The sequence below is a fragment of the Lissotriton vulgaris genome, chromosome 12 (assembly GCF_964263255.1).
Source record: "Lissotriton vulgaris chromosome 12, aLisVul1.2, whole genome shotgun sequence".
Lineage (NCBI taxonomy): Eukaryota > Metazoa > Chordata > Amphibia > Caudata > Salamandridae > Lissotriton > Lissotriton vulgaris.
The window spans coordinates 119,418,481-119,436,366 of record NC_141700.1 but is presented as its reverse complement, the minus strand read 5'-3'; the positions used below and the strand labels follow the sequence as shown (position 1 = coordinate 119,436,366).

At 44.3% G+C, this 17,886-nt stretch overlaps 1 protein-coding gene across 2 annotated transcripts in view; it reads left to right on the top strand.

The window, feature by feature from the left end:
* The window catches only part of PRPF3 (pre-mRNA processing factor 3), a 148,646-nt gene that overhangs the window by 67,589 nt on the left and 63,171 nt on the right, over positions 1 to 17,886 (top strand). For both annotated transcript variants that reach the window (XM_086947468.1, XM_086947469.1), the window contains 3 exons: positions 6,312 to 6,394; positions 14,291 to 14,434; positions 15,658 to 15,757. In XM_086947468.1, coding sequence (XP_086803594.1) covers positions 6,312 to 6,394; positions 14,291 to 14,434; positions 15,658 to 15,757 — 327 coding nt within the window. The remainder of the gene's footprint in view (positions 1 to 6,311; positions 6,395 to 14,290; positions 14,435 to 15,657; positions 15,758 to 17,886) is intronic.

Below are 17,886 nucleotides of genomic sequence, written 5' to 3'. Positions count from 1 at the left end.
GCTTACACTGCATTGTCAATTGCGAGAACAACCTGGACAACATTTCCCCATTTTATAGCACCCAGTCTTATGACCTAACCTTTTCCGGATCTGTGGAATCTCCCCTGAGGTTGATTCCGGCTGCTGAAGTGAGAAGCTAAGTTATGTCTCTTAAGAGCTCAGGCATTCCGGGTGAGACCAAGATGCATGTTAGTCTAGAATTGGAACTTCATAGAACTCTCCTAACAAGGGACCAAAGTGTGACAGCAGATTGTAAAACCCTTTAGTTTAACCCTTTTGCACTACTCGAGGGAAGGAGTACTTGTACAAGAACTTTTCCTCCCAAAAACCATTTACTGTAGACCAAAATTGTCTCCTTAATGATAGTTTAAAAAACATGTCCAGTCTTTCAAGTAGAAGGGCCAACAATAGAACTTAACTTCTGGAAGGTATGGACTTGCTCTTCTCGCTGAAGCCTTCTATGTTTTCCATGAGAGACTTGCTCACAGCGAACCCTAGGCAAAACAGCTTGTCTCGCCCGCAGGCTGGGACACTTCTTTACTTCCAGTTCCAAAGGAATGGAAGAAAATAAAAATTCATATTTTATTAAATGTTACCTGTGCTCACTCTTATGTGATCAAAGGCCGGTTCTGCCAAGCCCACAACACCCTAAACAAGTTTGCATATTTCTAGAATAGATCCTATGCACTACGGTGACCAAAGACCTCATTTCAGATCAAACTTCAGCTACCTCTTACTCCATTCCATTCCAAACCACTATTTCAGATTTATTTCTTTATTATCTGCATACTAGAATAGAGAACCGAATTTCTGAACCAATTTGTCTGATCTTGCGATCTCCATGCAGTGCTAGCTTGCAGCGATGTTCCCTGCATTTGACGGCGATAGCTCCTATGTCCAGCCTTGAAAGTTGTAAAGAGGAAAAGGACACTTCTCAGAGCTGTGTGTCTGATGATAATTCCCCTAAATATTGGCGGCGGGTGATCCATAGAAAGCTTGTACTGCTTTGCAGAAGTGCTGTCTAAGATTAAAGCCTTGAGGAACAATAGGTAGAGCAGAGTTCTTTAAATCTTTTTGCTCTGAGGCCCCCAAAATAGTGTGACATCTGGCCCCCCTCCAAAACTCTATGGCAAGGGGTGGTAGGCGTGGGGGGAGGGGCAGGAGGTGCAGTGCAGAGCACAGGGAAAAAAGCTTATGAGTTCATTTCAGGGGTACTTTTTACATAGTTCATGATCCATATTAAATGTCAGACGTCTAAAAGAGGAAATGCACCAAACAAAACAAACTGGCCAAAAAACCCTGCTCCCCATAATTGAGGTGATGTGAGCGCCTCACGCTCCTGGGTCCCAGTGCAGATGCACTAATGATAGCAATGGCTCTGAGTAGGAGGCGGACTCCTGTGCTACATTTCCCCTTTCCCCACCATGCCTGGTTATCACTCCAATCTTGAAGTAGGCGATCCGTAAATTACGAGAGAAAAAATTACACCACAGATGTTGCCCCCGCCTCTGTGCACCAACAGTGCTTTCAGCCATAAAGTAAGACTGTGATGTAGTCCGCCTTCCAGGCCCTTAAGCCCTAGTGCCACTGCACCTGCTTAACTGATGATAGCTACTACCTCGCAAAGTGGTTTGTCTCTTCCCTTTCTTTAAAACATGGGCCTCTTACATGCCTCTTTAGCACCCCAACATCTCTCCAACTTCAAGCCAATGATTCACCTCTGCTTCAATTTTCCATTCCCTTAGATCCATTGCTCTGGAGCCCAAAGCAAACACAAGGAGATGATGGACGGAGTGTTGAAACATTTCAGACACTCCCCTCCAGTCACAGATCTGGGTTGAATCCTCCATCATTCTTTATCTCACTTCGCCACCTCGGTTCAGACCCAGCTATAGGCAAATCAGTCTTGACCCTGTGCCTCATGGGAACAGTCCAGCCCGAACTGCCAAGCCAGGTCTTCCCTGAACCGGAAACGAGCATCCTGGCAACAGTTTCTGGGTAGCACCCTTCATCAGCCATGCTAGCTTGAATCCAGTGGCATAGTGAGCAAGGGACCCACGTCTGGGAATACCCTGCCAATTTAGGGCAAACAAAGCAAACACAAGGAGATGATGGACGGAGCACTGAAAGTTTTCAGACACTCGCCCCCAGTCACAGATCTGGGTTGAATACATCATCATTCTTTAGCTCACTTTGCCACCTCTGTTCAGACCCAGCTATAGGCAAATCAGCCCAATGGCGCCCAAAGCAACACTGGCACATTAAGGGTGCACCGGGCCGTAATAAAAGAAAGGATACCAAAACAACAATCCTTATGATTTAGTTGCCCTTTTTGTGCAAAAACAAAAAAAGGGATGAAAGCCCTGAGTCTTGCACGGTTGACTGGGCCCTGTTCCCCCCTGCACTGCTACGGTGACCTGTAACATAGCAAGGAAATTGCCCCCATTTCCCTTTTTGGTAGTACAGCAGACATAAATAGAGTGCTGTGGTCTCACACTCTTGGCATCAATGCCACTGCACCAACCGCATTCATGGTAATAATGACCCTTAATAAAATGCAACCCCACCCCCCACCCCCAGATTTTGTCGCCTTCTTCAGGGCACCTCTTCGAGGAAGCAGTATTCATTTTGTAAATTAAATGAATTCCCACATAATGCCCTCTCCTCTGGGCATCTCTTTGATGGTATCCATGGATCTCACCCCTTACCGCTTTCTCCTGGGCCATTACCTTAAGCTCCCAGGGGTCGGGCTGTTGGGGGCTCCGCGTCTGAAAGGGACCCTGCTGGCCTCCTCGACCCCTCCATGACCCACCAGAAAGAAAACAAGCATGACAAAAAACGGCTTCTCAGACTTTTTAATAAATAAGTCAAGTCAAAGTAACTTTATTTCGCCCAACATGACCTAGAAAGTACAGAATTTACAGCATTCATTATTAAATAACAACTGTACCTGGGCAGTTAATGCAGACCTTAAGGTACCTGACTACAAATGAAGAGGTTTTCTCTCTCCTGTGCTGTGAAGCCGAGGGGGGCAGAGCGCTAAAGAATCGAGCCTTTTCAGTGTGCCTGCTACATGAAAGAAATGGAAATTGTGTGAAATTGGTTATTCACCAAATGCAGAGGCTGATTGGGAGCCTGTTAAGACAAGATGGAGTCATTTGCTGCTTCTTGGTGACAAAGATTTATTTTATGAAAAGTAATGTATGTGGGTTATCAGCAGTGTTCTTCAATGCATCATTCTAATGGATACTTATAAAAATGTTGCTTTAGATACAGTCTGATTTCCTATTGCTAAAATATATATACATATATAAACAATTGTTTTATCTTAAACACTGCAACAGTCCATATTAGACTGTGTGCAATACAATCTTAAAGTAATGACTTGCACGTTTAGTGTTTTCTGTCACAGACCGGGACCTCGTAGCACTATAAATACACAGGTCACTATTTCTCACTGCACCAACCAGGATTCAATTCTATGACTTTCTGATCTCACATACAGACACCTACAGAGATCACACTAATTGAGGTTTCATAAGATAAAAGAATGGATTTCCTACTGGTCAGTTCTATTTCATTTAAGGTGTGTGCATTATTTCACATGCAGTACCCTGAAAGAACAACAAAATAGTTATTGCATAGTTAGTGTGGTGGCAGAGTAAAAGACATGTCTAAAAAGATCACAATAACCGGCTTTTTTTATGCACTTCAACCTCTGTAAATGAAAATACCTGGAAACATGACCACAAACAAGGTTGTGCTTCTAGGCCATCTTCATTAAAAGTAAATACTGAGGCATTTGCTCTCCACTGAGAATACAGCCACAGGCCTCCAGCGTGGTGCGCCTCACAGTATGAAGAACTTTTTAATAGATGGCTACAATTACCCTGGTCAACCATTTTGACTGCATTAGAGGTACAAATCAGCAAGTTTATTTGCAGTAGCTAGGTAAATTGAACCAGCATCAAATATATTCCCCCAAGCGCCTTGAGACCCTCCCGGGTGAGTAGCGCGCTATACAGGTGTTATGATTGATTGATTGGTTGATTATATTGTGAAGATATGGCCTTGAAATAGCTTTCGCAAAATCATTCATTATACTACTAACAACCAAGTATTGTTGCATTTTAGAGTTCAAATTTCATTCTGACACATTCATTTTAGAAGAAATAAGTTCAGATAGATACAATTATATTAAAAGCAGAGCTTTCCACCACAACTGCACCATGTTTAGAAAGTCTTAGGCATATAAAATAAATGAAGACTACTCGCGTAATAGCTTTACGGGTAATCAATATTCCTGAATAACAGAAGTTTGGCATTCATTTCAGAATTTCATTGAAGGAATTCTGCACTGCATAGAAGTGTGTATTCACATTTCCATAGTAAGATAAATGAGAGACGTGAGATTGTAGGTGAGCCTTGCGAAATGATAGTTGCACCAGTCAAGTAAGCACTGTTATGGGAGGTAGCCATGATCAGCTGCTGTAAATACTGGAGGTGCAATGCAACGTGAAATACAACCAAGTATTTTCCAACCCAACAAGGTAATGAAGAGGGGGCAAACATCCAAGTCTGCCTCCCCTTCTTTTTTACTCTTATTTCCCGAATTTGGCCGAGCTAGGAGCTACATTTCCATTCTATATTACACCCAAAGGTAAAGCTTTGCCCCTCCCTCCTACATTTATACATTTCACAGCTGTTTAGAATACAGAGATTGGGGTGCAAATTACCTATGACTGGCCTCGAAAAATCCTAAAATGTTACCAGACCTGCAGGTCTAGTGACTTAAATAGTCTGCTCGACCTAACTGTAATGCTTGTGACCCATAAACAAATTAAGTGATCCTGGGCAAATTTTGTAATTCACTGAGCTGCCATTTTCTTAACTATCGCATATGAGATCACCTTCAAACACGCGAGTTTAGCATGTCTGCTATACAAAAAAATCTTGTTTGATTAAATAAAATACATTTTTACTCCATATATAATAAGAATCTAGCCAACACATAGAGTGCACATGAACCCTGACTTTCCTTTTAGTTCATTAACAGCATTGTCATTGGGACGGGGCAGGAATGTTTCTCAAATCATGTTTAAAAACCATCATTGTTAATAAATATATCATTAAAACATGAAGTGATAGCACACTGTCATGTGCAATCAGCACATTCTCCATTGAAGTGGCCACTACATTTTCCACTGACATGCGGTTTTACAGATAAAGCTGTACAAACAATAATGTTTAGAAATCGGGTTTCTGCATATATTTTTAATTTGCACATCATCAGGTAAAGTGTTCTGATATGTTTTGCTCCTATTTGAATCTTTGTTCGCATCAAGCTTCTGAATTACAAAAAAAAGTGCATTCGTAATTCCGGATATATTTTGTAATATTTGTACTACTCATTTACTAGGTATTTAAATGTTGTGTTGGAAAAAAACGGACATCCTACAGCCTTTTGTTTCACTGTGATTGACTGCTCGCTTAACCAATGCCTCTAACTGTAGAAAGAGAAAGAAAAGTAAACCCCATTTATAAGATAAGCAGCAGTTAGCAAAAAGACAAACTGACATTTGACCTCTGCCATTGAACAGACAGCAAACGTGTCAAGATAAAATCAAGATTTTAAGTCCTCTTTATTGGTCATTCACTTTCTGAATGAACAAGACCACCTGTTCCTTTCCACCTCAAGTTCACTCGCCAGAACAAACCAGTAGGTCCTAAAAATAGCTCGAGCTGATAAAATCTGACTCTCCATAGCGAGTGGACGAGTAGATTTTTCGAGACTGCATGATCTATAATATGATCCGCATCTTGCATTCCACTAGATTCATTGCTTTTCATACAGATCCAAAAAGTAATTTATCAGTTACATCATAGAGCTAGTTTGATCATATGTTAACTGGGACTGTTATTATTTGCCAGATAGCAACACCGTATTGGCCCTTTCTTCTGCAGACTATTCAATCTTCTTTCCTGCAGCCCAATTCTATGTAAATCAAGGCTGCACCCTTTGGATGCATGGAACAAAACGTGCTTCTCTAAAAACCATGCTGTAGAGACTGTCTCTCTCTCATGCATAACTTCATATTCATTGCCATGAATGGATGGCTATGTATAGCTTGAACTGGAAATTTCAGTTTGGGAAATGTGCTGGTCTGTGGTAGGGACCAGCTCAGATATATTGGCTAATCGGGGAGCTTCAGGGAGTATGTTTTGTATGAATGTGTCATGGCTTTAAACAAGAGGAGAATTGCTTCTGTTTCTGAAGCTTAACCTTTTAATACGTTTTCGTTTATTTGTAGAACTGAAGAAACAATATCTAAAAGAAACGATTTCTTTGGAATAACAAACTTAGTGGAGCACCCGGCGCAGCTGAACCCCCCAGGTAATCTTAATGAACACTAACCTTCCGAAGGGAAGTAGGACAAAAACACATAGAAAATGAAGAAAAATTCGAATGCAAAAAGGATCACAGAAGACTGATAAGGTTTTGAAGACGTTTTTTGTTTTTATTTTGCAAAGTTTTCTCTAAACCTGATTCTTTTGGGTTTTACTTGATAGTCTCAAATCTGATCGAGTTTGCAGACTTTTTTTTAACGCTTTTCCCACCCTTTAGTCTATCATAACTTTACTGTTCGTGAAGTGTCCATCCTTTAGCAGGAAAAATAACATCAAATGACCAACGGGCTGTATGGGTGTGGTTTGTCATCCATCCTCAATAAATGTGAATTTTGACTCAAAATGTCAAGGAGTACTCTGAAAAACAGGGAAGTCAATGCCCCTCAGATGCAACTGGAAGAAATAAGGAGATGTAGAAAGGGCATCTTAGAAAAATGATCTTTCCTTGCCTAATAGCCCTCAGTACCTTAAAGGGAAAGCAATGAGATAGACAGACCATCATTCTAGCTATTTCATGTTGGAGAAAGTCACAGGCCTGAAATTCGTGCTTTCACAATCACTGTTCGAATCGTCATTGCCATTCAAAAGCAAAGGCACATTGGCGACAAGACTTATGCTGATATAAATTCATTTGACGTTTTGTTATTCATCTCCACACTTTTGACGTCCTTCCACTTCACTTCCTCCCATACCTCTTTGACGTCAATACATGGAACTTCTGCGCCTATAGGGCTGTCATCACGTTCTCTGATGTGTGGGGCCACTAGTTCATCCTGTGCTTCTGCTGATAGTAATTTAACAAAAGGTTCCATCAAACTCCTTTCAGGGCCGGCCCTAGGCATGTGCAAAGTGTGCACCTGCACAGGGCCGCCAAACCCCAGGGGCCGCCACGACGAAGATCGTCGTGGCGGCCCCTGGGGTATTTTCATCCCACTTAAAGCCCTGCTCTTCAGTAAATGTCGCTAATGCTACCTAAAAAGCGGAGGTACAGCAGATAAAACTGAAGAATGGGACGCATTCAACCAGAGTAAAACAATTAAAAAGTGCAGTTGCGTGCTAATCACTAACAAACTCTTCATCAAGTCTCCTTAGTTGAGACAGACAAACAGACAATTTTTTGAGAGACGCCTCAGTATTTTCTTCACACTTAAAGCCCTGCTCTTAACAATCCATTAAAAATAACAAGGACATGCAAAAACATGAGGGCACAGCACTTCAGTAAATGTCCTAATTAATACAAGTCTATGCAAGGTAAAGTGCGAGTGCATACACTCTTCAGCAGGGCTTTCAGTGGGCCGGGTCCTGCCAGTGCTCAGCACCTTCGTTCTTACAAGCAGGTGCTGAAACGGGTTCCTATCGGGCTCTCCATGTTTACCCTCGCCCTCAGGATGAAAAAAAATATTAACTTTGCAGCAGTACCACTGCTTAAAGCCTTTGATGTCACTTCAAAGAGACTCATTTTAGTTCTTTCTGTCTCATCATTTCAGAACCGAAGCATTTTCAATATTATATAAGCACTTTAGGGCAGATTTACAACCAGTAATGCAGCGCAGTGCATCAAGTCATTTGGCTGTGCCGTGCTCTGTTAGTTTGGAAAGCACAGAGATGCAACATATTTACAAGAATATGTTGCATCTCTGTCCTTCCCCTGCGCTGGTGCACAAGCTTTAGCCATGCGCGGGCGCAGGAACCCTTGCACCATGGTGCAAGGATGCCTGCGTCGTGGGGAGATTGTTTTTGTGCAGGAAGGTACCCCTTCCTGCACAAAACAATCACTGCAGGCATTTTCCTATTTCAATGCATGCTGGAGAATGCTTCAGAAAAGGGGGTGGTGATGGACAGAGTATCTGAATTAAGCAGAACACTCCTACCCAGTCCAAAGATCAGGGCTTGATCCATCACCGTTTTTTAGCTCACTGCACCATCCCAGCTCAGAACCTGGCTACATGCAAATTAGTCTGTCCCTGGCCCAGTGCATCATAGGAACAGGGCAGACCAAACTACCAAGCCAATTCTTATACTGGGAAGGAAACAAGCTTCCGTGGACCGGTTTCTGGCATTTCAGCCGTCTTCGGCTCGGCTTGCTTGAATCCTGATGGTGCAGTGAGCAAGGGCCTCCCATCGGAGTATACCCTTCCACGCTTATGGTGGAAAAAACGATTCAGAAAAGGGGGTGGTGATGGACAGAGTATCTGAATTAAGCAGAACACTCCTACCCAGTCCAAAGATCAGGGCTTGACCCATCACCGTTTTTTAGCTCACTGCACCATCCCAGCTGAGAACATGGCTACATGCAAATTAGTCTATCCCTGGCCCAGTGCATCATGGGAACAGGGCAGACCAAACTACCAAGCCAATTCTTATACTGGGAAGGAAACAAGCTTCCGGGGACCGTTTTCTGGCATTTCAGCCGTCTTCGGCCCGGCTTGCTTGAATCCTGATGGTGCAGTGAGCAAGGGACTCACATCTGAGTATACCCTTCCACGCTTATGGTGGACAAAACGATTCAGAAAAGGGGGTGGTGATGGACAGAGTATCTGAATTAAGCAGAACACTTCTACCCAGTCCAAAGATCAGGGCTTGATCCATCACCGTTTTTTAGCTCACTGCACCATCCCAGCTCAGAACCTGGCTACATGCAAATTAGTCTGTCCCTGGCCCAGTGCATCATGGGAACAGGGCAGACCAAATTACAAAGCCAATTCTTATACTGGGAAGGAAACAAGCTTCCGGGGACCGGTTTCATTTTAAAGCACTTTAGGGCAGATTTACAACCAGTAATGCAGCGCAGTGCATAAAGTCATTTGGCTGTGCCGTGCTCTGTTAGTTTGGAAAGCACAGATATGCAACATATTTACAAGAATATGTTGCATCTCTGTACTTCCCCTGGGCTGGCGCACAAGCTTCAGCCATGCGCTGGCGCAGGAACCCTTGCACCATGGTGCAAGGATGCCTGCGTCGTGGGGAGATTGTTTTGTGCAGGAACGGGTACCTTCCTGTACAAAAACAATCACTGCAGGCATTTTCATCTTTCAATGCATGCTGGAGAATGCAGCACGCATTGAAAGAGGAAAAAATGAGCAGAAATTTAAAAAATTCTCCTCGCTACGCCACCTCTAAGGTGGCGTAGCATTCACACACATCTCCGGATTTACGATTTCTCGAAAATATGGAGATGTCTTGTTCAATGGGTGTTGCGTGGGAACACCCACAGCAACACCCATGGAACTCCCCTTCCATGCACAGTGCTGCATGTGAAGTGGCCATATTTACAAGGAGAGGAAAAGGCTCGCAGGGTGGCTTTCCATCATCTTGTAAATATGGAGGGGCCTCCTGCGCCACCACTACGTCACAAAAAGTGAGGTAGTGGTGGCGCAAGGGGCTTGTAAATCTGCCCCTGAGTATGTAGGCTTAGGAAACGGTTTGTTAACCTGCGGCACTGGCAGAGCCATGAATCCTAGGCTTTTTGCCCGCTCCTGCTCTGGGACCAAGACTTGTTATGCTGCCTGGACCAGAGCTGGAGTTTGATGCATGAGCAGATTCTGCCTACAGGTTTGGAAATTTTTCTCATGAGGGGGTCCTTACACCTGAAAATGTCGACAGGGGGGTCTCGGCATCCAAAAGTTTGAAGACCTCTGCCCTAGACCATCTCCGATGTTTTACCTTTGAATCCTATCCATGGACTCCAGGAATAAAAACAATTGGAAAGGTATCTCTGAGTTCGTTTTACACTCGCACAATCACTGTTTTTTCGTTTTTTCAAATGACTGCATGGATCCCGACACATTTTATGCTTGTTATGTCCTCCCCTCTCTTTGCTCCATCCCAGACATTGCATGGATGTTGTAGCAGGCCTCTGATGAAGCATGTCTCTATTTAGTGGGTGAGAGCAATTTTGTAATAAACCCCAGGTTTTCTAAAGAGAAGGGTGTTATCTTGGCCACCGTCCTCTCCCTCCTTCTCCTCATTTTATGGTTACAGTATGAGCATTACAGGGAGGATAGAAAAAGAGCAGTAGCGCTCTCCCCTTCTTATTTGAGTAATGATTTAGAAACCGCAAAATACCAGTCGGACGGCACACTATGCTAAGCACAGATTTTTAGCGTAGGTGTTTTTAAGCCACGCCCTTAATTACACCGGCCACACCCTTTTGAGAGACGCCTCAGTATTTTCATCCCACTTAAAGCCCTGCTCTTCAGTAAATGTCGCTAATGCTACCTAAAAAGCGGAGGTACAGCAGATAAAACTGAAGAATGGGACGCATTCAACCAGAGTAAAACAATTAAAAAGTGCAGTTGCGTGCTAATCACTAACAAACTCTTCCTCAAGTCTCCTTAGTTGAGACCGACAAACGGACAGTAAAGCGCTGCATGGAAGCGCAGATCAGTAGCCTTTAGGACAGTTCCCCATTTGATGGTACGACCTCTTTAAATTGTTGCTCCACAGTGATAGTAAACTTTACCAGGCAAGCTATTACTTGTGGGCTCCGGCCTTGCAAGCAGAACAGCGAGGCTTGGCAGCATGTTCTAACTCCATTAACATTAAAGGGGTTGCGTAAAAGCTCTCTGCATGCCTGTTGCAAAATAGGCCATATGCATAATATGTGCAACAAAGATCCGTCCGGCCCCTGACACAGCCTACATGACGGTGAAGTCGGCTCTGGGGCCCAAGGAGGCATTGCATCCCATGGCATCGATATTACTGTTTCCGGGCAAAGAGCCACTGATTATTTCTCTGTGGGGGGTTGTGGGGGTCCGGTCCCCCTGTCATGGCCCTGGCACTGCAGCTGTCTGTGCGCCCAGTCCCTCATGCCGTGTGTCACAATGCCCTCCTCCTAAATTGTATCGTTCTGAGACGAATTCGGAAGGGTAGGAGCAGCCGCAGGTACTGGTCATCTAACGACTTTTCTGGACGTATTATTAAAACACCTTCCTGAGCTCTGCCCCGTCCGGACCCCCTCTTCCGGGGCCTCACCTACGCTCCCTGCACAGGGCCACCATGAGCCTAGAGCCGGCCCTGCTCCTTTGCAATCATTGAAACTGCCTCCAAATTCTCCTTCAAGGTTCATAATAGTTCCAAGTCAGGCTTTTATGCTGCAGCGCACCTTCTTCAGCACCATCATGTGCTGTGCCAGCACATCCTCCACAGTCTTCAGATCCTGCTTGTCCTGCATAAGTTCTGATGGTGGCTCCACCTTTTTCACCACAATAGCCAGAGGATCCGTGGCAAATGATTACACAGCAGGAGGAGAGTCACAGCAATAATCATGACTTTGGCCCTACTAAATAGAGAAGAAAGGGAATGTCTAGGATATCCAGATTAAATGTTATGGAATTTCACATTGTATTTGTGAGTGGTGCTTTGAAATTCAACATTCCACTTGAAATTCCTGAGGTTGCGGAATCTCTTGTCGTTGTACAGTTTTAAAATTCAACAATCCATGTTCCTCCGGATATTCTTGATGCACTGGTTCCATGATTGTTTGAGCTCGCTTGACATATTGTGACTCTCCCGTTGTTAAAATGTATGTTGCTGCACCTACCCTGAAGTCAGCCAGTAATACAGCTCTCTTAGACAACAATGACCGGTTCCTGGTGGACAGTCAAAATTTATGAAGGATATGCTCAAAGTTAAGACCACCTTAAACAAGGCCATCTAGTTTGCAGTCATGTGATCAGCTCAAATCGCGACTACTCTGGCAGTACTCGTCATATCGGATTACTGCCAATGGATAACGGTTGCTCACCCATTCCCATTCACCACTACTAGTCAGCAGCAGTTACCTCATAACTTCTCCTTGGGACTTTGTTTTTTCCTTTGTCATTTACATTTTTTAAAATAGATTTAGGAGAGCCAAGCAGCTGTAGTTTGCCGCCAGTACACTCCTTTCCCTAAAAACGCTTTTCCCACACCGTTTTTGTGGTTTTTTTTGGTTTTGTATTTTAAAATATCATTTACTGCTTCAAACTGGGTATCCAATATTTTGGAATATTACATTAAAGAAAAAATGCCCACTCTGTCATGACATGAATCTCCATCCTTAATTGTGTGTTTTTTGTTGTTGTTTTTTTTCTCCACATAACATGTTCATATAGGCCCGTGGTTCCCAAACTGTGTGCCGCGGCACCCCGGTGCGCCGTTATGAGTTGCCAGGGGTGCCGCGGTACGATGTGGGAAATTGCGGTGGCAGCGTTAGAAATTTAGAAATGCCACCTGCATAATTGTGTAAAATCCGCCGCTATAAGAAAACAGGAATGGAAAGAAAGGGTAGTCTGATCTTTAAGCAACATGCAGAGTGGAGCTGCAGGGTCTCTTGGAAGGGGTGAAACAACAGCAAGGACCCATTAACATGCAAATGGTCTTTTAAAGACCTGTGAAGTGCCACACATGACTGGGGAGGGGGCTGGGGGGGCTGAAGCCCTTTGAGGCCAATGGGTGTTGCGCGTCTGAGTCTGAGAGCACAAAGAGAACAGGCATGGAGATAATGGATTGAGGGCACGAAGGAAGCAGACATGGAGGAAAGGTGCAGACTTAGAGCACAAAGGGAGCAGGCATGGAGGAAAGGGGCAGTTGCGCGTCTGAGTCTGAGAGCACAAAGAGAACAGGCATGGAGATAATGGATTGAGGGCACGAAGGAAGCAGACATGGAGGAAAGGTGCAGACGTAGAGCACAAAGGGAGCAGGCATGGAGGAAAGGGGCAGTCTCAGGGCACGATGGGGCAGGCATGGAGGAAAGGGGCAGTCTCAGGGCACGAAGGGGCAGGCATGGAGGAAAGGGGTAGTCTCTGGGCACGGCACGAAGAGAGCAGGCATGGAGGAAAGGGGCAGTCTCAGGGCACAAAGGGAGAAGGAATGGAGGGAAGGGGCAGTCTCAGGGCACGAACGGAGCAGGCATGGATGGAAGGGGAGTCAGAAGACACGTATGGAGATGACATGGACAGAAGGGGTAGTCCGAGGTCCCGAAGAAAGGAGGCATGCGCAGAAGGGGCAGTCTGAGGGAGTGGGGCCGGCATGGACAGAGGGGGCTGTCAGAGTGCAACAGGAAGTACTCCTGAGGTCGTGCTTACATCCCCACCCACCAGTTCACCGGTAAAAAAATGGGGGGAGCCACGGCCAACTGTCAATTAGGTCAAGGGAGCCACGGGTCAAAAACGTTTGGGAACCACTGATATAGGCAGCTAGCATTTGTTTCCTCTCATTGAGCACCAGCAAAGCTAAAACGTTGACTTGCTCCACTGAAGCTTAAAATCTGTTGGCTGTGCCAAGTCTTGTGTGTAAGATGAGAAGAGCAACTCCTATGCCTACTCGAAGTCTACACAAGTTCGTTTAGCAAAATAAGCAAGTGCGATATTTCTATATGAAGCAGCAGCATTGTCTAACTATCTGGTTATGACCATTCCACTGTGGAATGCAGTCTGGTGTTTGTGAGGTGTAATTTGTACGAGGAATGTGTGAAAACTGGTGATATCCTACCTTGTAAGCTTGTTCTGGGTGTAATTTAAAAGGGTCTCTTCAAAGGTGGTAGATTAAACTGTTCTTCACATTCTCACAGAGAATGTGACCAGAATGGAATAAGCCACTTTTGTACTGTAACTAAGCCCAAGATAGTCCAGAGCTGACAAGTGCTTTTTTAGTGACTTAGATAAAATAAACCCTGTTTTGTGGTACTAGAGATAGGCTACCTTAATGTGTATATTTCTGACCATTTCTTATTATTTTCTTTTGTTGTATTCATGTCTGCCCTGTTTTCGGCGCGCTATCGTTTGGCAGTAGCCGCTTGAGTATTGTCAACTCTTGGTCAATTGCCATGTTTGTTAAACCGTGTTTGATCTTACATTGCCTCTTGGGCTATACTCATTGAACCTTCCTCTTTCTTAAACAGTGGACTCTGATACACCTGTGACTCTGGGAGTTTATTTGACCAAAAAGGAACAAAAAAAATTACGTCGCCAGACACGGCGGGAAGCCCAGAAGGAAATGCAGGAGAAGGTCAGGCTGGGCCTGATGCCACCTCCAGAACCAAAAGGTGTGATTGTTGATTTACACTCTTCCAGAACTAATAGGCAACATAGTGTGTCTGTGCTAACAATGGAATGTGCTTGCTTAGCCTGTTTTTTAGTATGTTCCTTACTGCTTTAAATAAACCTTTGGGTGTGAAGGGGCGGGGTGGGTGGGGGGGGGGGGGGGGGGGGGTTAGAGAGCCACAGAATTATACGGATTGAATACCCTTCAGACACTGCAGTGTTAACTGAATTTGGGCCTTATTAAGAGTTTGGCAGTCCTCCTGTGTAGGACTGCCGCTACAGTCCCAGGAAGACCGCCAAGACCCTGGTAAACCCGGCTGCCGGATTACAATAGGAATCCAGGGCGGGCGGTGCAGCGTTAGCGGTGTCACAGCAGCGGGAATGTTTGGCTCATAGGAGAGCTTACAAAGCATACTACCACCATGACAGTGACTCTAGCAAGTCTGTGCGCGTTGTGGCATGCACCATGTCGTGCATGCAGTGCACGCATGACACTGCACTTTTGGGAGGGAGAACATCAAGTGCCCCCCCCCCTCCCCCCTCATGGGCAAAGTTGCCCCCGGGGCCCTGTTGGTGGCACCTTTACATGCCTCTCTGACTAGCATTTCATGGCAGAGACCCCGCCATGAAATGCTTGGTGGAAAGGCAGGTCGTAATCTGCACCGCCGCGATTCCAACCTGCTTTCCCCACCACTGCTGCTGCAGGATCCTGGAGGTGGCAGTGGTTTTGTGACGGTCCCATCGCCACCATCATAATCGGGTGGGAGGCTTGACGCGATGGCTGCCGTCCGACTCCCATCCACGGGTGCTGTGGACACGGACCACCATACTCGTAATTAGGTCCTTGTCTCATGGGCCTCAGGGAAGGGGAGGGGTGTCAGACAGATCAAACTGAGAAAAGGACTAAAATGGGATAGGAATACTTCTCCATAATCGAAGACGGTTTTACATGCAGAGGTCGTGTAACACTTTGTGGCGTCTTCATGAAAGACTAATTCTTGATTTCCATTTCTCTGACATTTAAAGCAATAGTTCAGACTGTAGCCCACGATTGGGCATGTGTTAAGATGAAGAGGGCAATAGCAATTATGGCAGATGACATATGTTTTCAGCTGAATTGTTAGGTGACATCATAGGCATGTGCAAAGGCCATAGGCTTCCATGTTCCTTTATATAAATTCTATCTTTGAATTGAGTGTTTAACCACTTGTGGTCTTCCTTACAGTCCGAATATCTAACCTGATGCGAGTTCTGGGGACAGAAGCAGTTCAGGACCCCACGAAAGTTGAAGCTCATGTCCGTGCACAGATGGCCAAGAGGCAAAAGTAAGTTGGAAATTGATGGCGCCATAAAGCCTCTCTTCTGCATGTAAGGTTTGTAGCGTAGATGGTCATTCTTGGAGGTAAAATCAAAGAATGCAATTCACAGAGTAGCACTGGCATACATGTATTAGAGCGCATCACATCTGTGCCCCTGGTGAGAGCTGAACAAACTGCCTCCTTAAGCAACTTTTTTCATTTTTCTTGTCTATCCTTTGGCAGGACAGCCTGCAAACCTGCTGTTGGACTGAGGCGACCCACACTTTTCTTCATTGTTTTTGATCGCAAATGTTAGGCATGTTGCTTTTTTTATTTTGGTTTGGTACACTTTTGGACATTGACCTTGCTTCTTGGCTGGGAAGTGTGTCTCTGTATGCAGATTGGTGTCTTTTGCTTTTGGGATTTTCCAACGGGAAATCCAAACTGAGGTCAGGGTCTTGTCACCTGCAGACAACTAGTGTCAGTGGGCCTTGTTTCCCTCATAAGGTACAAAGATTGTGTATCAGCTGGCATCTATGTGCTGTGCATTTGCCTTTGTCACCCCGTCTGAGTAAGCCTGTCCGAGTGTCTCTGGCCTATTGCTCATATCAGCATTTCTCTTAATAAGTGACCGTGTTTGTTTTGCCTCTTGAGCAGAAATGTCTGAGATGGACTTTACCAGCTCATCACAAAGTAAGCTACCATTTTGTGCTGCACAGACGCAGGTTCCAGTGGGACCGACATTCACCAGTCCACCTTTGGAACACAGATGTCATCAACACACACTTTATTCTACACCCTCACCCTGTCCATGTTACATGATGAAGATACTAGACACGACTGGGGGTTTTGAACACCTTATACTAAGGAATGATGAGGCCACAGCATATCATTGGTGGAGAGGGTATTGGTCAGTGTCACATTTAGATGGGAGCAGACTTGGGGTTTTCTCCAGAGTCACAGAACAACTAATTGACCCTATTTACCACAGGTGCCCTTTTGCGTTTTTTTACCTTTACAGTGGTGAGAATATACTAAAGTTAAGTCACTTTAACCTAACTGCAGATAATTGTAATCAAGCACTATTTAAAAAGCTTTGCGGATTGAAGAAGTGTGGGTCCTTTGATCTCAAAAAGGAGCTCCCACATAGAGCCCATTTATTTTAGACATCCTTTGAATTGGGAAATGGAAATAGTGAATCCTGCAAGTAACAGTGTAATCCCATGGAGTGTGAGTGATGGGTATGCAGATTAAAAGAGATGCAAAAATAGATTGTTTCAAAATGGGTGTCATTTTGTTTGCAGCGTTAGTCTTTCTATGTATTATCCTATTATCTAGTGGTTGGGACTGGAATGATCTCTTTTAAAAATAAAAAAAATTTAATTTAATTTTATTTTTCGTTCAACGGGGTGTTCTGTCCTTTCTGTTGTGACGTCATATGTGCGCCCTGGAAACTCCAATGCGTAGTTGTCGTCATCAGATTTCTTTTCCCCACAATTTGATTCTGTATTCAGTGACGATGTATCCCAATCAGTGTCACTGTATTCTTTCTCTGTTAATTGTCTGCCTCGGAGTATCAGTATCTAATATTTTGACAACTAAGTTGTGATGACTTCACAATTTGTGGTGAGCATCCGTTTCGAGCAGTAATACTTTGATCTGCCATGATATCAAAAATCTAACTCTCAAATGTAATGTCCTTGCTGAGAAGCTAACATTTTAAACTCAAACTCCTACTTTGTTCAGCTAAAAAACATACTTTTGATTAGGCTTGATTAGTAATTGGGAGGTTTTAGTGTGCCAAAATTAGATGATACATACTAATTAGCAATTGTATATTATTTGCAAAAGCAAACCCCATAATGTATTCGTTTAAATGACCTTTCTTGGGATAGCTTTGACCCAAGGTCATTTAAAATCGAGCAATGTATTGCTTCTAAGGTGCTCTCATAAATGCTACCCACCCTACAGTCATAGGTTGTGCATCTGGCGTTGGCTGTATCCTGGTACTTGGGAGTATGGACCGTGATGCTTCTAAAGGGTCTCTGTAGAGGTACAAATGAGACGTAATTAAGTATTCAGATTTGCAGTAAATAAATGTAAGTATCTATGATGATAAAGTACTGTAAGGACAACTACTTCCCTCCAAATGACTG